The sequence below is a fragment of the Netta rufina genome, assembly GCF_964035555.1.
Source record: "Netta rufina genome assembly, chromosome: 4".
Classification (NCBI taxonomy): Eukaryota; Metazoa; Chordata; class Aves; order Anseriformes; family Anatidae; genus Netta; species Netta rufina.
Genome location: NC_140127.1, coordinates 20,349,422 through 20,365,736, shown reverse-complemented (window position 1 = coordinate 20,365,736; position 16,315 = coordinate 20,349,422). Strand labels below are relative to the sequence as shown.

The window sequence follows — 16,315 nt, the reverse complement described above, 5'->3', positions numbered from 1 at the left end:
TAAATAATTCTTACAAAAATTTAACAGTTACAGTCTGAAGCAACTTCATGTTTCTGTAAGTATCAAATGCAATTAAATGCCTGACTGTCTACTCAGCCGCCCAAGTATTTATGTTTTAATGTCCTTATTGAATCTGTGTGTGTAGTGCAGAATAACTTAATAATTTTGCCTATCTCCATTAAAAAAAAAATAAAATTGTTTATATGTGTTTTGTATTTTAAAATCTGTTTACAGGAATAAGAATTAAAGAGGTAGACTTAAATCTTTAATGTAGTTTATAGCTGTCCTGATACATATATCAATGCTGATGCAAAAACATACTCTACATTTCGTGTGCTGTATTACAAACCAGACAAAAATTGTTGTTTGTTGTTGTTGCAATTGCTATTTATGAATTATTGAAGAAATGGATTACTTCTATGTAGTAACAGTTTCTGAAGATACTGAGCTTGTACAGTGTTGTATTAGTAGGAAAGTGAAGATGAATAATTACCTCTAAGTCTGTTCTGGAAACACCAGCAACTGTTTTACTGTTATGGATTTATTAAGGAGGTAAAAACAAACAAACAAACAAACAAAAAAACCAAAACAAAACAAAAAAACCCAACACCTTAAAAATGTAACAGAATAAAGAGAAATAGTGTTGTAGTGACATGACACACAGGTTACTTTAGCTTCATAGAATATTACATGCAATACTTTTGTGAAATTTCTTCCTCCCCCTGTTCCCATGGCTGAGAAAATCGGATTATCGGACTATATCTAAGAGGCTAATTTTTGTGTCTTTAATAGCTATGACCATTCTCACTACGTTTACAATTAAAATGTTAAAGTTCACGTTTTAACTAATAACCTTTCATTATCTAGCATAAAAAGATAAAGGTATCTTGTGTTAATTGAACATAGACCAGAATTGGATATCATCTAAAACATGTGGAAACTCAGGTGAAACTTAGGACTTCTTGCAGAATAAGCTCTGAAATGTGGCATGTACTAAGCTGTTTAGCTAAAAAGGTTCCCTCCTGATACTGAAATCTTAGGGACAGAATTCCATCTCCTGTAAACTGTCACAGTATTATTACATTTCTGTAGACTACTTATAATTGTTTAAGGACTTGCTCTTGTGAATCTGTGAAATTCAGCCAGTTATCAAAAGGAGGAGACAGTTTTGAGAACTTAACAAAAAATGGAAATGACTGAGCATTTAAAAAAAAAAAAAACACAACACATTTTTATTACAATTTATTTGAAGCAATAGACTTGTATATTATGAGGAAAAGAAAAGAAAATCAATTTATTTCTTTAAAAGGTGGAAGAAAGTACTCCAGAGTGTCTCCAGAAAATAGTAGCAAAGACCCCTGAAGCTCCAAGATCTATCATTTAAACACCTGTCTAGAGTTCACTGCAGTCAAATGGAAAAATTCCCAAGCTTTGTGTGCGCTGGAGCAATTAATTCATTCAGGTTTTGTTGTATAAGAATATATACATTCTGCACAATCTCTTTTTCAGAAGCCCTTTTATCCTTAGCAATTTGCTAAGACTTAAAAACAGCAAAGCTAGAATTTTTCTAGTTAAAACCTAATGTAGCATACAGTTTCGTTAATACGCTTACCAGAAAAATCAGATGAGAAGGACACATTGTGTACAATGATGTTAGAAAACAAAAATACTGAATTTAGAAAACAAAAAAAATGTTAAGTTACTGCAAAATAAAACTCTTACCTTCTGAAAGGTATTCCAAAGCTGCATACTGAGAATCAGGAATTTCTTTACAGATTCCAGAGGAATATTCAGAACAGTCACCTTGCATAGTGCCAAAACTGGAATTGGGTGTCTTTTGTGCCCAGACTAGGGCTGTAGCTTGGCCTCGGAGATAAACGTAATCCTTATGCAAATGGTGGAATTCAAACTGTAATACATCTCTCTCGTTTTCAATAGTCCACAGGTGATTTTCTAATATTAAGTGTTCTTCAATCAGTTTTCTAATGTCATTTTCATATTTGAAAGCATCTTGTCTATGTTCCTGTAGTTCTTTCTTAAGTACCTGATTTTCCTCTGTGATGTTTGTTATTACCGTTGATAACCTCTTGCATTCTCTATTTGCAGAGGTCAAGTTAGACTTCAAAAGATCAATATCTGCTTTTGCATTTCTGAGTTCAGTCATAAGTTTCTTTTCTATATAATCTTTATCTGACTGGACTTTCTTAAAGTCCTTCAGCAGCATCTGTTTAGCATTAGAACATTCCTGCAGGCTCATTTCAAGGTTAAGTTTCTTGTCTGCCAGCATTTGCATTAATTGAAGATGAGTCTCCCGTTCAGATTTTGTTGCAGTTTCTTTTTCCTTCATTTGTTGTATTTCATTCTGATTTCCTTCAAGCTCTTGCTCTAGGGAACTCTTTTCTTCTGTAAGCTGGGATATTTTTATCTCAAGTTTTTTATTTGTTTCTTGTACTGTGGAGCATTCCTTTTGCAAGCACTCTAGCATTGCACTGAGCTTCCCTTTTTCACAGATAGCAGTAGTCATCTTTTCTTCTAATTGCTTGTTCCTAATTTGAAAATCATGTAGTGCCTGTATTGTTTGTTGGTTTCCATGATGGAGTTGACTCTTCTCTTCCTCAAGGATTATTTTCTGTTTCTGGAGTTCTTTACATTTTCTTAATAAGTTCTGTACTTCCTTAGTACATTCTTTGTTGTCTTCTTGTGATTTAACCAACTGCTTTAGCATACTTTTCTTTTCTTTAGCTAAATGCTTAATTTGCATATCACAGTTTGATGTTTTTTCTTTCAAAGACTGTATGGTAACAGCAAGACACTTGACTTTGTTCTTGAGAGCTAAATTTTCATTCTGAAGATTGTGTACTCTTTTTTGCAAATGCTCAGAGTTTTTCAGAGACTTTTGCAATGCTTCACTTTTCCCATCGTATTCAGAGGTTACTGTGATTCCACTCAATTTCTGATTTCCTAGCCTCGGAGGTGTCTGATTTACAACAGTCAGTTGTGCTTTTTCTTTTTCTAGTTGCTCTTTGTGATCAAGCATTAGTAGCTTATCTTTCGCCATTTTGGAGAAAGAATTAACCTGGAATCTGTCACCTTCACTTTTAAATTCTTTATGTATATCTTGTTTTTCAGATTCTGCTTTTTCATTGCATACTGTTGTAGGAGAAGAACCCCAAACACTGGCACTTTCAGAGTTTCTATAAAATTCTTTCATAAAATGTAGTTGATTTTCTTTAAGTGGAGTTAAAGTAACATGTGATTCATTTAAAGAGGCAACAGTTTCTGCAACTTCTTTTAAGTTATTTAATTCTTCTCTGTATAAAAAGACAGATTTTTCTGTATTCTGTGCTAGCAAATCTGAGTCAGTACTGACTGACTTCCAAAATTCTTGTTTCAGCAACTTGGTAGTATAGTTAGTATCATCTGTATTATTAAATTCTTTCCCATATTTGGGAGAAGGTACAGGAACTTTAGATTTACGCCAGATTACCTTCTCCTGGGCAGCATTCAACCTTTCTGTCTCCAGATCAGTGCCAGATACCAAATGTCCCAATTTATATTCATTCTTCATTGCAAGTAACCTTTTGTTTCCAAGTAGATCTTCTGAATATTCAACCTTTTCAGTTGCTGTATTTTGCAGTGAAATCCTATGTGAATTTTTTATGTCACTGACCACATTTACGGGATTGGAATGTGCTTCCACATGCTCCTCAGAACAGTGTTGTTGGTCATGGTGAACTTTTCTCTTAGAAGATGGCGATTTGGGATTTTCCATAGGCTACCCCACAAAATTAAAAACAAATGTACAAAAAACTGTCATACTGTAAGAACTGTGAAACATTGCAGTACTGGAAGCATAAGACAAGTTGTTATTATCAAGGCACTTCTCAACTAAGACTTGTACAATTTTATCTCTGTGAATGCTATTTACCCTTTAAAAGAACGTAAACAATTTTCATGGGCCTTATTTAATTTAGTACTGGGCTTTGGAGCAGGTATAACATACTGAGTAAGTGTCTTAAATCGATTAAATATATTTCAAGCAAAGAAGGGATGACCTAAAGAGACTATAGCTTATTCCTGATTATTTTGTCATCTCAGTTAGTTTGAAAGAAGGGCAAATTGGATTTACCCCAAATAGAGGCAGAAACAGGTTTTGTGTCTAGGAGAGGAGCAGTATTTATTCGCTTTCTTAATTTCTCTCTTTTCATTCCTTGGCTCTGTCTGTTACACTATAGGCTTTGTATTGCATTCCGTATCCAGTGTAAATAGTCCAAATGAATATGGGGAAGATCAAGCTACCATTTTATCTCTGCAGAGAAGAAACTGAACTGTAATCATAATGGGTTGGATAGAACAGTATATGTATCTGTGGCTTCTCAGGAAAAATATACCATTGTTATTTTTTGTACCCAGATTACCCTTTGGGTTATTTTCCAAAAACACATAACTCTCAAATCCAAAATCCGTCTAAAGAATAAGTTGTTTGTTGGTAAAAATTGTTAAACATACCAGAGATGCATCACTTGGTGTGCAAGTCATCAAAATCTTGTCTGATGTACATACTGTAGTTTTCATTTCAAATATATTTTTATTTAGTATCTCACTGATTTTATACTGTACCTGAAAGAGATTGGGATTGTTTATAGAAAAATGTAGAAGTATTTGACTTTCCAAAAATATGCTATTAGGAAGTTCTCTCCTGGGATGGACAGACTGGATGGAAGTGGGGTGTAGGAATATGGAATTGTGTATAACAAGCAAAGTGTAGAGCTAAATGTCCTTCTTGCGTCAAATCTTTAGCTTTTATATAATAAATCAGATGAAATGATGGCAGAAAAATTCTCTTGTGAGGGTGGCTTAGTGTTCGGTGAAACACGGCAATTTACAACAATGGAGTAGGTTCTGCTGCCTACTGACAATGACAAGGTGAAATTAACTTCCTTGAAAACAACAGAGCTTCCTTGAGTTTATAGTAGTACAAATTAGAGAAAGATCCTTCCTTTTTTTCCCCCTTGAACTCAGTTTTATTCTTCCTCTTTGTTTTTCTAAGATTTTCTAAGCCCCCAAATACTATTATAACAGAAAAAAAGAAAGAGTGAGAACCTTGAAGTGAAATTATTTTATCAGTGAACAGATGATTTAAACGTATACTTAGTGTACATAGGAATATAAAAGACCTAAGGCCATATCTAAAAATTCAGGAATTGGTGTTTATATTTTAAGAATGTTTCTGTTCTTTTACCATGTTAGCATGCTTCAGAGTCTGTTGCCGAAGTGTCTGAACTGATTCCAGCTGTTGTTGAAGAACCTAAAATGTAGAAAATAAACTGGTAGAAAAAAAACCAAACTACTACCTACCTACCAGTCAGAAATACTGACTACCTACCAGTCAGAAAACTGGTAGGTAGTTGCTTATTTTTTTAAATATTGAAATGGATTAGGTTATTTTCTCAGTTTAACTCATGTTCATTTTCTAGTTCTAAGATTGTTTTCATCCTGCCTGAGTCAACAAGAGTTCATCAAATGGTTCTTTTACCATTAAACAGCCATTTAGAAAATTATTTGCAATACTGGAAGGATTTCAGCATTATTCTTCCTGGACACTTGCTCACATCACAGAAAGCACTGTCACATCTGGCATTACTTTGCACCTTAGTCTTTGCTGTGAGACCAAATGTGTTCATACTATAGTTCCAAAGATCATCTTTTGGTTTAGACTGACATGTACTGGTTGGACAACATAAGCGAGCTAGACTGTCTCTTGGCCTAGTGAAGGGAGAAGCCCTAGTGTTCTGTATTAACAGAACTAATCTTAGCTAAGCTCTAATGACTTAAAAGTGCTTTAAAATAAATAGTACAAATGCTTCACAAAGATAAAAGAATGTTTTTCTGAATGAATCATTATGAGGTCACAGGAATTCAGAGACTCGGTCAAAACCTTAGCTAAAGGAATGAACTTGTGCATAGAGCAAAATGTGTAGTTTTCTATGTATTCTGCTTTAGAAGAAAATTCTGCACAACATTAAAGAGGAGAAAAAGGGGTAGGTAGAGAATACTGTACATCCCATACCTGAGTTATGTGACTGTACTGCTATTAAAAACAAAACCAACCTACTTTGCTAGTCAGTATCCAAATGGAAATTGTAGTTTGAAAGTATGCTGTCAATTTCAAAATACGTCAGCAAATTACATCAGTTAAAAAAAATATCCTCAGAGAATGACAGCTCCAATGGTCTTCAGTCTGCATACAGTTTATAAGTACACTGAAGCAATCAATCAGTCTGTATTTATATTCATACTAACTAGTTCACACATAAAGAACAATACAAAAGAGACTAGCTTTGAATTAGATAACTGTGAACACAGATTTAACACTTCATCCTAGCAGCTCCTGTGAACTTGAAGTAAGGCATCTTTGATCAGTAGCTAGCCTGAACTACTCCTGTTGCTCTGGTGAAGTCTGGTACAGCCCAGTTTGCCAGCAGAGGTTTGGCTATGCTGACAGGGAAATCTGTATACTCTGTATACTTAAATAAATGCACCATAGGGGAATCCTGCTAGCTAAGACTGTCTTTACGTCCAGTCATCCTGTTCCTGTCTGCAGACAGAATCAAATCTGCTTACTTCGAGGGCTGTTTGCGGGTGAATTGGATCTTCTACTCCTGTTGTATGATTACCTGCTAATAAAAAAGACATTTCTACAGTTAGCACTGCTTGATGTTCACAGGAAGAGCTGTTTCAAATCTAGACATCAAGGGAAAAGGGAGAAAACTCAGCCCTGCAGAGGCCGAGGAAGGGTGTAAGAGCTTTTTTCTTCTGCTGTTGGTGTTCTCTGCCCTGCTGCAGTCCCTGGCACAGGACGGGAACACATGCAGGTGAATTAGTGTCTGGAGAACCTGAGGAAGAGGCCCAAGGCTCCAGCAGGGAGAATACCTCTTAGAAAGGGATGAAGCAACCATCACAAAACACGTACCTCGGGCGACTTGTGTCACCACCATGCTAGTCAGGTGTGAGGGGTGGCCCCAGGACGAGGTGGGATAGCCCTTCATTCCGGTGCAGAGACCCAGCTGTACAGTTTTTCCTCCCTCTGGAGGCTGCCTTGGCCTGCACCATCCCCCACCTCCTATGTGAGGAGGAGGAGGAGGAAGGCTGGTGCAGCCCGCTGGTCCCCCTCCAGTGTGGTGTGTCATGGTGGTGACATCACAGTTCTCAGGGACAGCGTGGTGACACAGCATGGTGCCACCCCTGGGTGCTCCATCCCACCGAGGTGCCGCTATGGCTTCCGCCCAGGCCTCCCCTCTGTGGGGACAGAGCAAGGCTGCCATTTCCTCCACCAACAACCACAGCCTCTGACAAGGGGCAGAGGCAGGCCTGTTTTCAGGCACTGTCCCTGCCCCGTTGCCCCTGTGATGGCGGCTGCCTGCTTGGCGTGGCAGCCCTCATGTGTCTGAAGGCAGCAGGGCACCTGGGGGGCTCGGCTCTGGGGGACCCCAGGGGAATGCCGCCATGCGTCCAGTGCTTCCTTCCTTGTGTTTCGTTTTGGGGTTTCTTTTTAATTCTTGCTGCAGGCACCTCCCTGGGTTGTCACTGTAGGTGGGTGGCCTTGCTCTTCTATGGTCACACTTGTGATACGTGTTCTTGTCTTTCACCTTTTTGAAGTAGTAGTCTCTTTTGCATTGTTTAAATCATGTGAGTGTAGCTTTATCCTTCCAGGAAAACATAAAAAGCTTCCTTATCAAAATAAGTGGAGCTCCTAACACATATATGAACAATATTCATTGTGTTTTCCATGCTTAAGGTAGTAGAGCAGACATTCATTATGAATAACCCATAATCATCTGAGTAGACTCATTCAAAGACTGTTTTGTAATTAAATGACTCAGGACGGTTAGACATAGATTGTTAAGCTGTGTTACTTCTCACAAAGCACCTGTAAGGCTAAGACGTGGGAAACCTTTGCTAACACAACTAAAACCATATATAATTGATGTTCTTTTGGGAAGCAGCAGTACGAGAGGTAAATTTTTTTCTAAATTGTAACTCTCATCTGTATCAGGGTTTTGAGTTAATGCTTGTATAACAGTTAATTGGCAAAGCATATTTGTTAAACTCTATATTGCCTAAAAGCTGGTAGAATTTGTCTGTGAAAGATTAAGTTCAACCCAGATTGTTTTAATTTGTGTGCAAATTGTGTGTGGTTACTTCTTTCAAGATTTTTTTTTTTTAATTGAGAAAGAATAAGTGGATGAAATATGTAGCATATATATTTCTTAACCAGCTTTATCAGTGGGAGATGTTGAAGAAAATTCTGAGTTTTTTAATATTCGCCCCGGGGCTTGTCAATTAGTCTTTATGCTAGAAGTCTGCATATATGCTTATAGCTTTGGAAGAATATAGTTCAACAGTCTGACACAAATGTATTGGTAATGGTACATTTGAACATTGTTTTGGAAGGATAGTTTACGATTATAGATAGATGACAAAAGAGTCACATGGGGATTGTGGCTTTTAGTCCTTGAGAGTGGCATAGCTGTAATATTCAAAGTTTTCAGGCTCTCCAAATAGTTCTAACATGTTTTTGCAGAAGTACAAAGTTAGTGAATCCTTTTTACACCTGTTAAGGGACAGCTGAAGAGTTTAGTGGCTGGAATTAGCCCAGCAGTATTACACAATAGCAAGAAACGTAAATCTTATATTTAGCTACTTACTCTCCAACCCAGAAATATTTTTTTTCTCATTTTTATGGCATCATAAGAGTAAAAATAAATGTAGGCTTATATTAATAATCTGGAATATAAAATCTGTCCCTGTAATCTTTCCCCCAATTATTATTATTTTGATACTATTCTAACATTACTGACAATGTTGTCATTCAGTACTATTCTCTGAACTGGAATCAGTACCTTTTACTAGGAGCCACTGCTGGAGGACTTGGTCCTTAAAGTGTTGGGAATAGCTTTTTAACAGTTAATAATTTTAATTTTTGAATCAGGCATTTCAACTTGTCCTTCAGCTATGCTAGCAAATCAAGTAAGATGTTCACATTGGGCTCACATTGGACGTTCACATGTTTCACATTGGGCTGCTCTGTCAAAAATAACTTACAAAATGCTTGTATGTTTTTTAAAAAACCAACTATTTGCCATAAAAAATCCAGATGATATCAGGAAGCTTTGCTGCCAAGTAGTGCAAGAGGGAGAAGAATGAAGGTGGTGCAAGAAAAAAGTATAATTTTCAAGCTGAGCTCTTTCATGATTCTGGTGTAAGCCATCCAAATAGTGGTGTTTTGTCAGAATATTGAACCTTTGTTAATGAAGATAGAATCATTAAGACCAGTGAGTTCTCCCACTGGTCCACGTAGGGATATATTCAACAAGTCAAGTTAGTATTACCAGGAGTCTGTGTGTGAGTCTCAGTCAGCAAGAGGGTAAGTCCAGTGGCATAGACCATTTAAAGACCAAGGAAAGATACTAAATAATGAAACCAAAACTACACCAGAAAAAGAACATTTCCTTGGAAGTTTCTTCATGGTATGCTGTTGCCTATTTGCACCATCACAGGGGGTGTTGTGCTCTAGAGACTATGCTTGGTATATCTGCATTGTGATCTTCCTGTAATTCTGAAAAGCCAATGAGAACAGTGAGGACAACCAGAAAAGCCTTCTGGAGCTGTCAGTTCCTGTTTGCAGTTTCATAAACAAGGTCAGCTGTTTGAGAGCTGAAAGGAAAAGCTTCTGAAATAGAAATGGTTGGTCCCAACTTTGAAACATGTGGAGAAGGTATGGAAGTCTTCACTTGGAAACAATATTATCATTATAAAATTCTGATGTACATGTTTATCTTAAACAAGACCAATACCTTGTTTTGTTTAGAAATAAACAACACTGTATACTTCATTTTATATAAACAAATGCCCAGACATTGACCCATGAGAATTGTTCTGTATTTATCCAGCAAGAAAAACAAAAATAACGGAATAAACACACTGTTCTTTTTGGATTTCTTAAACAATGTATAAGAAAACCTTCCAGTGCAGAAAGAAGTCCCAGGAAGTTAAACTGTACAGAATCAGAGAAAACAGCAGCGAGCCATTAGGTTTGGCTGCAAATGAGGTCTTGGGTTAGCTATTTAGAGTTTGTCAGTTCTGTGGTAGCAGTCAACGGAGATATTCCATCCTTCTGTCCATCCTGTCCTGAGCTCTTTTCTATGATATTTTAGTTACCTGTTTCTGAGATAAAGACTGACCTAGATTGTGAGCTCCAACACAACAGTCTCATTAAAAACAACAAAAAAATCTTGTATAAGAGATGTAGAGGGGAAAGAAACTGATGTGATGCAAACAGCGGTATTGTAGGGAAGAGCTAGGCATGCGCTTAATGTAAGTAAATGAACAAATGCAGTGCCCCATCAGTACGTGCTAGAGCAAAAACTATAAAACGGCCAGCAAAAAGATACAGTGCAAACCTATAAGGAAATGAAGTGGTGTTCTTTGTGCTGTATCTCAAGGGTAACTTGAGTACCACTCAGCTGCCTGTGTTCTCCCATGACTTGGCTCAGAGACTCTTCAGAGACCTTGCTAGACCAGGACTTCTGTGGCCACCAAGGCAGGAAAAGGGCAGAAATCTCTCAGCTGCGCCCTCATTGTGTAGTCCCAATTTTTGTGTATGTTGGTGGAGCTCCCCTTTGTGCCCTAGGGTTTTGGCATTAGTTTCTGAATGGGACTTAATGGATGCTGCTATGCTTGTGCAGCACACTTCCTTTATCCCCCACTGCTTGCCCCATGAGCTGAGGGCCGATGACCAGGACCTTTGAGTCTGGGAAGTGTTACAACAGGTGAATGCGATACTTGATGTTACATTAAGGAGTTTGGTTAAAAAATGGGTTGTGTGATGAAAGTGCGTAATCAGTCACGTCATGTGAAAATAATTTCTGCTTTGTGATTAGATGAATTGCATATTGAGTTAAAACCTAATATTGAAAAGAAGAAGTAAATTATAACTACTTTTTGACAAAGAGTACCAATTCCAGGCCTCAGGAAGGGAATCTGAGCTATAGAACAAATTCCAATAAATGAGGAGGATCAATTTTGAAAGGTCTTTATTGTATAAATGTGCATATAGAGTAATTGTTTCTGGTGAGGTTACTTCTTTGTTTATAAAGTCATTTACTAGACAAGAGGAGATGAAGAGAAAGGATGGAAGAATTCCTTAGGTCTCCGCTCAAACAAGCGGAAAGGAAGCATCTTTTGTGTACCAACTACTTGATTCTTCATTTACCTGTGAACATCTAAAACAGCAATAATTAGAAAAATCTGTGTTTGTATTGGGTTAAAACGTTCTTCTTCAGGGGAAGGGAAAGCATTGTATGTTGTGAGAGTGTTTCGCCTGGTCCTTATCGAAGATGTTGAGCTAAGCAGGGAAAAGAAACCTTTGGACAGACTGCTGTCCTCCTAATTTGCAATATCCACTGCCAACCTGTCTTAAGACTGTATGGCTCAGGTTTTTATAGATCCAGGAATCTTCTTAGGGAAATCTGGGTTAAACATGAACAGCTGATTAAATGTGTCTGTCCTCCTAAATATGACAGAAATGCTAAAATCAGCTACAGGGACAGCTGTTACCTCTTGATTATTGTGAGACGATGAGTGGACACGTTCCACGAACCTTTGAACAGGTGCAACCTAGACAGGTTTATTAAAACACTACAGTAGTAACTATCCAAGTATGCAAGGCATTAGGATCTGGTGGGGTGATCATAGAGATAGACTTGATTAAATACTTGGAGATGTCACTTTGGTTCTCCAACTTGAGAGGCGATGTGTAAATCAGTTTCTATCATTTGTTTTAACTGGCATCTTTCAGGGAGGTCTGAGGTATCAGGGCAGATTCATTTAAGACATAAACTCAAAAGAAGATTATTTAGTCACTGCTGTGCCAAACTTGGTGAATCTTATGGATGTAACTACTGTATTGCCCTAATTCATTGCTTACTGCGTGTCCAGTACCCTCTGTTCTTGCTATGTAAATTTAGATGTAAGGTTAGACATTTTTTTTCCTGACCTTGGAATTAAGGTTAAAAAAAAGCTTGTCCTACTTTTGGATTAATATATTATGTTTTGTAATGTGGTGAGACGATGAGTTTGAGCCCTTCCAGCATTTAGGAGGAAAGGCTGCTTTTGGAAGATTTAATTGCCATGAAAATCCTTTTGGCAGACAGCAATGAGATCCAGTGCAACAGTGCTTTTTTCCTTTACCTGCCACAGGAGAATCAGCTCATCTGCCCAGGTGCTACCACTGTAATGCATATTTTACTCAATCCTTACTTTACCTAAAGCAGGGCAATGGCTGATACTGTTTTATGGTTATCAGTCTTCAAAAGCCCCATCTCTATTCAGTTGTGACCTTCCAAGGACTGCCTTTTTGTCACAGGGGTGTTAGGACTCTTCATATATACACTTTGTAACAGCACTTATCTCATTCGAGTGAGAATGGAAAAGGCTGGACGAATTATGAGAAGAAATAACATTTTTAGAATTTATCCGTCCTGTTGTGTTTTTTTCCCTTCTATACTGTAGCCCCCTTTTCCGCTTAGTCATGGGGTAGCAATTACTTGTTCTCTGTACAGTTGGGCCATATCTGAGTGTTCTTGCAATACATGCTTTTCTTATAAATAATAAGATAAGATAGGTAGTGGAAGAATCTCACTTTGAAAGAATTATACTTCTCACCTCATACATCCTATTTAGGTATAGTTTTGAATTGGCACACCCAAAGAGGTACAAGACCTAGAGCAGTAACAGGATCACTTTCTGTATAAGTGACTGTAGTTTTGAAAGTGGTGGCATTCCTGCACTGAAAATAAAAGGAAATTAAAGGAATTTGCATGAGTAAAACAGCAGAAAGAGACGTAATTCTTGAAATTAATTAAAAAAAAAAAAAAGTGTCTTGGTTAAGCTCCTCATTATTTTCATTTTTACACAATCACAGCTTTCTTAAATGCGCAAGCTGTAGCTATGTTACAAGTCCAGTCTTAGCAAAGTATAGAAATGGAAATAATCATGAAACTGCCAATTAGAGAAATTTCACTGAGAAATATGATTACTGAAAAGATAGCATTCATTTATAATGAGTATGTTGAATGAGTGCTCCACACAAACTGAATAGTCGAGATACGGAAAGTATATTTTACCTTAAGTAGACTGAAAGATAAACTAATTGTCCTGTGTGCAATCATAGCTTCTCTTTGAGATTATTCTTCCTCAGTGAAAACTACCTATGCCTGTGGTTTGTTGTCTGCACAACCTACAGGCACCTCATAACTCTACTGCTGCTCAGCTGCTGCTCTGAAACTTGGATTCATTTCTACATGCAAAGGGGCTGAATGTGACTGTGCCTTGTGGCAACATGTAGGGAGTTGCTAGTGACACCCTACAGGTTTCACATAATGTCATAAACAACTCTGTTCTTTGTCATAATAGAGAAACTTTATTTTTTTTTTTTTTTGTCTTGAATAGGCTGAAACAGTTTGGCTGCAAGTATTACTTATGGTTTTTGTTTGTTTTAGCCACTGAACATATTGTTCCAGCCGTTTCTCTGTAGTGTGCCTGGTCAAATTAATATTTAATTTTTTGTAGGCTGCTGGATGAGCAGAATAATTAAAAACCTCTTAAGTCAGGAATATACTAAAAAGATATTTTTTTTTCAAAAAAAAAAATCGTTTTACACAGAATGTGGTGGATAAAAGTCTATTCCTGAGTGACATCTGGAAAAGGAAAAGCCAAGGCTGTCAAAAGCTTGCAAGGGATTTTTCCTCTTGCTCAGAATCCTCCTTAGGTTTACTAAATATTTCGTCTTCTGAGTAATAAGCAATAATCATTAATGTCTCCACAGTTTCTGAGTTCCTGAAGTTGGCACTCCAACACAGCTGTAACTTGGCCAGCAGAGCTTTCTTTAAAGCTTTTTTTTGGACAACTGTCCCTAGCCTGTACCATCGAGAATTTTTTTTCAGGGTAATATAATATACAATCCTTCAAGACTGTCCTAAAACCTTTAGCAGTCTTTGGATCCTGCTCTGGTGTGGGGAGAGCAAGGATTTGGCAGGCTGAGTGTAACTGAAAGCACTCACTCAGTATGCTAAGACAAATGTGTTCTTTACCAGATCTGGAAACAAACCCCTTTGTGTGTTGTGTAGATGGTGTTACTTATCAAGCATGCACTGTGAAGATAAGATTTTACTTGGTGGTGCCACAGAACAACTGAATGCGTGCTGAGGAGTTGTAGTATGCATTTTACTTTAAAAATTCATATTTTAAGGAAAATGAATAATCTGCTTATGGAAAATTCTTGTTAACTTCTAAAAGAAACGATCTAGATAGCTTGCTTTAAGAGAAAATTGAATCAACAAACATGTTTTGTTTACCACTGTTTTATTCATGTAAGTATGAAACCACAAGGTATATGATAACTTTATCCTTGTGAAAAAGCCCCTCTAAAGTCAAATTTGATTCAGATGCCTGTCTATTACACGCAGGTCAGATCTGTACCCAACAGTGCAGTCATTTCCTTTCACATGATTTATAGAAATTTGAACCAAAATTCTTGAGCATATCATCTTGAGGAAAATTCGTGAGCAAACCAGCCCAAATTCTGCAGGCTGGATCTATCCCTAGTTTTAAACACTGTCAGTTTTATTTCTGTTAAGAAGCTTTTTATCTATGAAAGTTGCAAGGAATGCTTCAGGATGTGTCTGCATTAGCAGGCAGCATGGTGCAGTAGGGGCTGATGTTGGTACTGAGGACATGGCAGCTCCACAATACGTGGTTCAGGGAGGGCTTATTTAGGTCTAATATCATTGTGTGGCCTGCATTCCCATTAGTGGTTGGTGTGCATTCCCATTAGTGGCATTAGCAGAGATTCTCTTCTAGTTGAATTTCGTCAGAAAGGAAATCATCGTGCATGCACTTTGGTGGGCGATGTGAACCAAAATGCAGTGAGTGGGAATGCTGAGGGATTTACTTTCAATAGTACACTTCTGATCTGACCAGAAGCGTTAGTGCAATTTTTAGGTGGTGGAATGTGGTTGAAAACCTGAAAAGGCTATTGAGTTATGGAAAAAGCATAGATTCTTTAATTACTTTAATGAGCTTTTGAAGTTTCAGATTGTTGGTAATACTTCAGTGTTACGTAAGAGACTAAAAGCATTCATCTTGGAACAATTGATACAAAAGCACCCTATAAACTAATCTGTGTGTGTTCAGATGCAATTCTTATCTTGCTCATTTGGAGAATTACAATTTCATAGAAGTTTTTACTGTCTCACAGAATAGCCCCACTGTTTATGCAGTAGTAGCATAACTGAGGAAAGCTTTTCACACCTGTTGATCAACATTTGAAGAGTTCAGATAACAAGCATATGAAGTCACACTTACTATCTTTCTCTCCATCTAAAAATAAATGCCATAGCTTGCTCTGCTTGTAGTATGTATCTAAAAAAGCCTGGACACAGCTGAGCAGCATAGTAGCATTACGCTATCATGATTTACTGGGTGTGCCATTCTTAAGCCAGCAGATAAAGTGGATCATTCTTTAGCTGGACACATTACATGGGAAGGATTTGTGCCAGTAACCCCTGACACCCTACTGAGGTAAAGAATGTGGCCTTGAGCACGCTGCAGAGAGAATTGCTGTATCTTTCTCTCACTTTTAAATCTCTGTATTCTCCCAGTCTGAAAAGAAGATAGGACGTGATTTCCTAATTTTCTTCTCTATTAGGATCAAAGATTCTTGTCCCTGTATGAATTGCAAATCTATGCTTCCTTTATATTACACTGGTGTAAACATTTTCACATAGGGTGGTACTTGCAATTAGATAGGCTTACCTTCTCGCTCTATGAAAGTCATCTCTGACCTCAAACCTCTCAGAATAGCACCATGCCATGATGCAATGCCACTGAACTTCCCCCAAAGATTTGGCATCAAGTCATGTTATGTGACTTTCTTTTAACCTAACATTTCTTGTAGCTACATTCCTGGGAGTTTCCCCATGTTTTCAATTGGTATGTTTGCTCTGTTAAAGAGTGGGCAGTTTGGGGTCTTCAGTTTTGAAAGCACATAATTTCATTCAGTGTCAGAAAACTAATTTTGCCCAGATTATATGTTCAAATGCCTCGTTTAAAGATTGTTTCATTCTTGCCAGCTGTTTGATAAATCCAACGCATACTGCTCTGTGTGTCTGAAAATGCCAAACTTCTATTATTGTCAAGCCACTTGACACTCACGCTTTCTCATTTTTCATACCTGTTGAAAAGAAACACAGAA

General features: G+C 37.5%; 1 protein-coding gene across 1 annotated transcript; it reads right to left on the bottom strand.

Moving 5' to 3' along the window:
- Positions 1-748: 748 nt before the first annotated feature.
- On the bottom strand, positions 749-7,049 carry CCDC110 (coiled-coil domain containing 110; the record flags this gene model as incomplete). The annotated part of the gene is made up of 6 exons (XM_084286044.1): positions 749-807; positions 1,723-3,775; positions 4,510-4,620; positions 5,243-5,308; positions 6,625-6,677; positions 6,974-7,049. The coding sequence occupies 6 exons, from the start codon at positions 7,047-7,049 to the stop codon at positions 749-751; spliced, it is 2,418 nt and encodes an 805-aa protein (XP_084142170.1).
- Positions 7,050-16,315: the final 9,266 nt, after the last annotated feature.